The following is an 8,629-nucleotide window of genomic DNA, read 5'->3' as shown; positions in this document are numbered from 1 at the left end:
TTATTAAAATAATAAAAGATAAAAAAATCAAAAGAAAGAAATAATTCTTTCTATTAAAATAATATGGTTGATAGAGAAGTGTGTGTAAAATAAATATATTATATATGAATGATTATAACGACGTAGATGTGAAATCTAACTTTAAAATATACAAATATAAATTTTAATATTAATATAGTTTACTTATTTGATATTATTTATACGAATTTTTATTATTTAGGCCATATTCGTAGATCTATTATCATTTAATAAAGTTTTTCGACGTTATTTATTAATCATCAACTAAGAATAATTTTAAATGTTGTCTGACACCATTTAATTGGTATGTTCGATTTATTATACTTTCTCGTGGTTTAGGAACTCAAATGAGTTGGTAGAGACCTTAAACAAATTATTCTTGTTGGATGAACTCTATTAAAAATTTTAATTTTATAAATTCTTCATATAATTTGATTTTAAAATCATCAATTATTTATATTAATTATTTTTATTAATTTTAGTTAATTTCTTAAATATAACTTACAATTAAAATAAATAAGAATTAATACCTTATCAAATATAAATATATATTTTATGGAATATTATTTTTTTAACTTTGTACATATTCCAAAATTAAGTCTTTAAATATAAAATACATCTACTTTAATAATTTTAAAAAATAATTATGATAATCATGAAATATTATTTTTAAATAAACTAATTGAAAAACAATTGTAATTTAGTATAGACATTTGATCCCCACAACATATTTTATTCCAATGCAGAACAAATATTAAATCCATTTATCTTAATAATTACATAAATATTTTGTGATGGAATTATTCTATAAACCGACAAGAAAATACTAAAGAAGAAAAAGCCCAAAACAAGGCTAAAACCGTCAAAGAAACACCGAAAGCAACACACAACATGTCCAATGTGCTTTCTATCCTCATCTTTCTCTCTCTCCTCTGTCTCTTCTTTTCCTCGTACACTTTCATCCTTTTCCTTCCTTCTTCTTCTTTTCCCACCGTTTTTCCCCTTTTACCCTCCATAGCTCTTTGCACAATTACCAAACTCTCCTTCCCGCTCAAATGTCTTCCATCCATATCTTCTACCTGCAACGTCACCTCCCTAACCTGCAATTCTCCACCCTCCGATGCTCCACATGTCACAACAATCCCACACTGCACCATCTCCGACGAAGAACCGGCGAGGAACGACGGAAATCTCACCTTAATCTCACCGCTCAGCCAGTGTTTCTCAACCGACACAGGTTTATAGCTCGAGAAATTCGCTGCCTGTTGTAAACCAGGATTTGGATTTATCAAAACCCAACTCAATCTCATTTCTTCCATAATTGATTCACAAACGGAGTCATCGTTTTTTGGGTATTGTACATTTGTTACAACACCCTCTTTCGGTTCTAACATGTCGAGTCTAAATGGAGAGCATCGGAACCAATTGCTTTCCGTTTCAATTTCTTGAACTTTAGAAAATATAAGATGATTTCTATAGCGAATATCCACAGCTGAGATCAGCTCCGACATCAACGCCGGCGCCGGCGGAAGCAGGGAGTTTGAATTGGAGGGTATGGAATCGGAAAATAGGAGAGGGCAAGTTAAGGAGAAGAATGACCTGGGTCCGCCGGGAAAGGTGGAGATGAGGCGGCGGAGACGGGAAGAATCGGCGGTGGACGGAAAAGTGGAGTGACATATACCGGTCCAGAGACGGTTTTCAGTGGAGAGCGCGTGGAGATGTGAAGAAGAAGAGCTGATGGACGCGAGTGAAGGTCCGTCTAGGCGCGTGAGGATGTGGGTTTCGAGAATATCATTGCTCAGATCGGAAAACGCCACCACGCCGCTTGTTTTTGCGGCGGCGACGGCGATCATAGTTTTGCTGTTTGTTATATTATTGATGTTGAAAATTTTAGAAGAGATGGTGGTTTTATAGTTTTATTTATATACATACCATAGATGATGCTCTTGAAATAAAAAAATGAAAAAAAAAAGAGATTGGAGGCGTGTAACGCGTGTTATTAACGTTATTTTTTAAAATATTAATTTTATTTGGTCTAACTTATATATTAATCCTTTAAGTATGACTGAATTTTAAAACTCACCCTTTATTTTAATACATTCTTAAAATTACTTAGAATTATGATATTTGTCATATTTAGATAACTCAAGAAATATCAAATCATTGTCATTTGTATTATTAAACTTTTCTTTTTTAAATCTTTACATTAATTAGGAAATTGTAGTTAAGAGATAAATAATAAGATATATTTAATTAAATTTTTACATTTTAAATTTATAAATTTATAAATTAAAAAATAAGTTATTAATTATTAGAATAAATCAATATTGCAATTAATATATATTAATTTGAACCTATTTAGATAATAAAAGTGTAAGAAATTTTACTTAATATATTAAATATTTAATTTATATTAAAAACTTTTAATTTGAAGTGTAGTTTAAAGTTTTATTAAAATTTAAGAAAAATATATAGATTAATTTGATTGAAAAGTCACATTTATCAAAATACATACTTTAAGGGTAATTTCAAAATTCATTCATTCTTTAAGGGTGGATATATACATTGTCCAAGGCAATTATTTAAGTCAACCTTATTTTCTTGTAATTTGTTTTTAACGTAACCACAGAAAGATCACCGCCTAAATTGTATTTCTATCTGTATCAAATTATTATTAATTTAAAAAATAAAGATGATTGATGATGCAATAGTTACTTTTCTAGAAAGAGCTACATTATTTGAAAAGGACTTTGATTTCTCAAACCATTTCAAATTACTATTATTTATTCAAACTCAATTTAAAGCTTGTTTGGTGTTGGGTTAATTTGAGGTTTCATTGAGTTTTTTTGAAAAAATATGTGTTCATTGAAAATATAAGATATATGAGTTTTTAATTATTTAAATTATTGTAATATCATTTAATATTTAAAATTTAAATATTATAAAAATAAAATAATAATATTTTAATATATGGATATATTATTTGCTAAATTGATAGTTAAAAAAAAATATGATAAATGAATTTTTAATAATAAAAAAAGAAGTAACTGTAAATCTAGAAGTTGAGTTTTCATTTCCACTCTATTCTCTCTTAAAAGAATAATAAAAAGATTCCCTCAAACGTAGAATTTTATATTTTTAGTGTAGGATAGTATACTTAATATTGATTTGTCTATGTTATTCTTAAATTTTATAAAATTATTTTAAGGTTAAATAATAGTTTCAGATTATAAGTATTAAAATTTTAGATACAAAATTATAAATATTAAAATAATTGTTTTGATTAAATAAATTTAAAATAATTAAAATTAAGGCCAAACAAAGATTAAACAATTAATTTGATTACGAAAAATAAAATAATTTAAAATAAATGTTATACTCATTTTATCCCAAATTAAATTTAAAGACTCAAATAAATAAAATAAATAAATTGATTTAAATCTCATATTAATTATTTAAAGCCCCAAAAATATACCGACAAATAAAATAAATAGACAAAATAAATGTTTATGTTATTTAAATATTTTGTAGGTTGAAAATAAAAACAAACTAAGTAAAGAAAAATCAATTTTAAACAAGTTTCAAGGCTAAAAAACGGTTGTGATCCAGTACAGCCGAAAATAGAATGAACGGTTGCAGTAGACCACACAACCATCAGTTGAGCGCCTAAGCATAATCTAACGGACATCAGCAAATCGCGTCGCCCGCTACAATAGAAGGAAATCACTTATGCGCGACGCCGAATCAACTAACACGCGTCTCAACGTTGTTAGCCCAAATGCAGACAGAGCAATCAATACGGACGGAACGCCTAGGCATTTGCGCATAAGCCCAAACGATGCCATTTTCAACCCTGGATCGTTTTCTTCATCGCGATGAACATGATAGTGATAAGCCGTAATCTTTAATTTTTCAAAAATGGAACTCCATCGATACTCAACAAAATAGGCTGATTCAAAATCTAAAATGATCACCCTAACATTGTGATCATTGCCTAAAATGATGAAGTTGACTAAGAACAGACAAAAACAATTAATGACCTTTTGTCTGAAATTCGATCCACTTGTATCCAAAACCGACTTAGGGAGGTTATAAATATCCTTCTCCGTTCAAGACGAATCCAAGGATCACAACATCAAGCTTCCAATCCACACTTCACAAAATCCCCCATTAAAATTTCTCAAGCTTTTGAAAATTTGAAAACTTTGTGTAAGGCTCTAAGGTTTATTTCTAGATCAACCTAAAGCTTCATACAAAGTTTAGATGTGCTCTCCAACCCACAATAAACATTAATTTGCATTGTAATTCGAATTACATATTCAAATTGATTTTTTTACATTTTAGTTTGACCAGTCATGTACACTGCTTGTTTATTTATTTTTTGATTTGGATTCGATCTTAAGACTATTTCAAAGTTTTTTGCTGAATTTAATTTGAACGAATTGAGCTAAATCAAAAACACCCAAGTTTGATTTTTAAAAATCTAAAAATCTATTTGGTTTTATTTTTTTAGCTCTAGCTCAAGAATTATGGTTTGAAACGCTTCATAACATCTTCTAAATGATGTGAAGAGTAGTTTTGGATGATTCCCGATCAGTTTTAAGCGCATTTTCTTAAATCTAAAAATTTCAAAAATTTGAAAAAATCTAGTTCTTAATTTGATCAAAACGGATAGCTATTGTTTATGTTTTGGCTCTATTTAATTTTAATATGTATAAGGACGCTATTGGTAAACTCCTTATATATACCAAAATCAAAATTGCCCGTTTTTTGCAAAAAAACTTTTCGAATCAAATGGAATGTCTTCCCGATATATTGATACATCATGATGATGTTAAAAATGATCATTGGATTAGATGAAGTTTCCCATGCCTTCATATTGAAGGACTGAAGCTCCAATCAAAATCTCAAAATTACTTGTAATCGGTATTCTTAACGTCCGACCGAGGAATCCAGGCATTCGACCGAGGATTTTTCTTAGGTCTGGTTTTCGACCGAGCCATCCCCTACACCCATTTGAGAAAGCAAAATCAGTTTGTGTTAAAATTTATTGAATCTCAAACTTTTTCAGGTCTGAGTGCTACACAAATGCTGATGAGTTGTTAATTTTTAGTTAATTCATTTTGATGGTGTTAGTAATTTATTTCAACTAGGAAGATATTGTTACAACGTCCCGCGTTCATCAAATTTGGTGTTAAATTTAAAATATAAAATGTTATTAGCCTAGTTGGTTAAAGAGTTTTACTTATTTTGTTAGGTTGCGAGTTCGAAACATACCTATAACATTTTTAATTTTATTTTTAACCGTTTTAAGTTTATGGGCGGGTCAACCCAGAATCCGACTCAAGTATCTATTTACTCTCACATATATATCCAAATTAACCACAACTCTAGACACGGCAATCCGGACACTTTCAAAATTAAGCATCATTATATATATATATATATATTAGTTAGTTAAAAAGTTGAAGTTATATTGTTACAACGTCTCGTATTCATCAAATTTGGTGTTGAATTTAAAATATAAAATATTATTAGCCTAGTTGGTTAAAGAGTTGTACTTGTTTTGTTAGGTTGCAAGTTCGAAACATACCTATATCATTTTTAATTTTATTTTTAACCATTTTAAGTTTATGGACGGGTCACATAGAATCCGACCCAAGTATCCATTTACTCTCACATATATATTCAAATTAACCACAACTCTCGACCCGACAATTCGTACACTTTCAAAATTAAACCATATATATATTATTATAAGTAGGTGCTTATCATGGAACTCTCACAAATAAAATAATTAAGCAGATGTATTATTTGGATCTAGGTTTTTAAACTGATTTTATTAATTTGTTTAAAAAATGAAGTTTAATAAAAAGATTATTATATTCAAAATATCATTAGAAAAACTATAATGTAGTTGTGACACTGACCGCCAAAACTACATAATAACATATATATATATAAGAACAAATTACAAAATGGGGCAAAAACATGAAGAAAACCTCTAATGTAAGGTTGTTACGAAAATTCATATCACATCAAAGTCACTTAAAACATAATCATGACCAAAATGAAGTAAGAATATCAATATATACATTTAAAAAACTATATAATCAAATTGTAACTAAATAATTAATCAAATAGAGATTGTAAGTAATTTTTCTCAATAAAAATAATTTTAAATGATCCGCGTTTAACCTTCAAATACAATCTCAAATACTCATGACATTAGTCAATCATTTATTTATATTTGTTAGACTTGATTTTTCCACATAATTTAGTATGATAATTTAAGTGATAAAAATCAGTATTTAAAAAATTACAGGTTACAAATACAATTTATAATTATAATGATTTAATTGAATAAATGAGATATAAGATCGTACTAATTTACCCAATTAAGGAAAACTTTATTCCTAGCCTTTAATGTTAATTTATGTTAGAACTTTTGGGTAGTTTGAACCTATTCTTGTCTTAATTAAGAAGTCTAGGATAATATAGTGATTTAAAGTAATTTTCCTGTACGTTATCCCTTTCATTTCATTTGTCCGCGGGATGGAATCATATTTTAAAGGTTAATTGTCACATCATATACTTCATTATTTAAGAGTGGAATTATTTAGATTTTTTTAAAATTAATTAACATGTCAATATCATTGAATGGAAGTTTAAATTATTATTGGCGGTAATTATCCCCTCCTTTAATTATAGGTGGTTCTCAATATAACTACTATCACAACAATATTTTTTACATAATTTGAACAATTATCATTTTACTTTGATTTTGCAATACAAAATGAAGAAGGAAAAACGGATTAAGACCCGGACCATGAATTTTGAGTGATTTTGATGTTTTCCCAACTTGTGAGTTATGATTTTTTGCTCTTAGTTGTATTGATCTATTTTGTGATCTTTTAAATAGATGTAATTTTTTTTAAACTTTCATAATTATTTTTTCACGCAAAATTAGTTTTCCCTAGATAATATTTTCTGAATTTATATTGAATTGAATTAATCAACTTTAATAAAAAAAATTATTTAAGATTGTGCACCAATTTTTCATGCAATTTTGAAGTTATTTTTGAAAAGAGTAATTAAATATCATAATTAAGAATGAAATTAAAACAAGAATACACAAATTTAAATCTAGGTAGCATGTCCAAAAGATAAAATCAAGATAGTAATTTTTTCCTACAACGAACCAACTTAACATATATCGATAAACATGTTAATGACAATTTAAACAATTACTTATAACTTCAACAAATTATTAAATACATTTACTATAGTGGACATTTGAGTTTTTTTTGATGAAGTTGAAGAACATCTTGGACAACCGGTCGTATAATTGAATACTTGGTGAAGAGGTTAGGGATAAATGAAATGTAAGCGTCACATCTATTTGAGAGCGACGTCGATGTCATCGGAAAGAGACCAAAGTGGAAAAAAATGGATTGATTTTCTGATGACTTTACTAGTTGAGAGCCAAACGTGGTTGTGGAGAACGATAAGTTAATTGCATTGTTACAACTTACATTCCACTAACCATGACTCCGTTTGTGTAATGTGTAGAGAAAAGTTTTAACGAAGAGAAATTGAGAACCACCTCTTTGATGTGAGTGTTAAAAATTTTGTAATGACAGACTGGAATAAAAACTCCTTCATTGAAGTACGACACATGACAAATGTTGGTTCAAATTATCTGAGATGAAAATATTATGGGAGATTGAGATGTTATTCCCCACGAGTGAATTATCAGGTCTTATGTTCTCCAAATTAATCTATTTAACTAAAATGTTAGAAACAAGTATGATAACTTTTTTCATTAAGGAGACTGATTAGAAGTGGTATATATTTTTTCATCAACGAATTATGATGTCTTTGGAAATTACATCCATCTTTGCTCTTTGCTTTTTGGCGTTTAGATTAGATGAAGAGAATTAAAATAAAAAAGAACTACATAAAGAACATGTCATCTTCGACATCTTTGGATTCTTTGCGCATTTGAATCGCTCTAAGATGTCATTAATTTTTTCCACGACACCAACTATCTCATCGAAGAATATGATTTTTTGGAATGAATAATGTGGACATTAATTTTAGAATTGATACTTAAGTGTCATTTATGTTTGTTACTCTTTGGTGTCATGTTTTTGCTAGTCTTGTTGTTGTTCTCTTTTTTATTTTATTTTTACTTTAATGTTTTATCATTTTTGCATAAACGATTATATTTAAATGAAAAAATTGATTTGCTAAAATATTTTATTGTGTTTCCAAATAATTGCATTAATTTGGCTGATGTATTCAAATGGATAAAAAGAAAATGTGTCTGTACTCGTGACATGACTGCATTTGTTTGCATTCAGTACAGTTGGTAATGAACGGTTTATGTCATTTAATTAAATATACAATAATTGATTATTTTTATTCTAAATTAATCACATTAAATATTATAATGGAACCCATGACCACTCCTTCTAAAAATTGAAGTTACTAATTGATTATGTTCATTTCCAAAATATACACGAAGGGCTGTGTGTGCTTAGTACAAACCAGGATAGATAGGATAAATGAGAATGAGTATGATAATAGAAGTGCATACATTTGTAAC

At 28.2% G+C, this 8,629-nt stretch overlaps 1 protein-coding gene across 1 annotated transcript; it reads right to left on the bottom strand.

Annotated features, from left to right (window-relative positions):
• Window positions 1-818: 818 nt before the first annotated feature.
• LOC124937831 (probable F-box protein At2g36090) lies at window positions 819-1,908 on the bottom strand. Its single transcript, XM_047478160.1, has one exon. The coding sequence runs from the start codon at window positions 1,869-1,871 to the stop codon at window positions 819-821; it is 1,053 nt and encodes a 350-aa protein (XP_047334116.1). The 5' UTR covers window positions 1,872-1,908.
• Between the last annotated feature and the right edge of the window lie 6,721 nt (window positions 1,909-8,629).

The sequence above is a fragment of the Impatiens glandulifera genome, chromosome 5 (genome assembly GCF_907164915.1).
Source record: "Impatiens glandulifera chromosome 5, dImpGla2.1, whole genome shotgun sequence".
Taxonomy (NCBI): Eukaryota; Viridiplantae; Streptophyta; class Magnoliopsida; order Ericales; family Balsaminaceae; genus Impatiens; species Impatiens glandulifera.
The sequence above is the reverse complement of the archived record's forward strand: the minus strand, read 5'-3'. Positions and strand labels throughout refer to the sequence as shown.

Bases quoted from the DNA above. Each gene is read 5' to 3' on its own strand.
- LOC124937831 (XM_047478160.1), bottom strand. From the start codon at position 1,871: ATGATCGCCGTCGCCGCCGCAAAAACAAGCGGCGTGGTGGCGTTTTCC.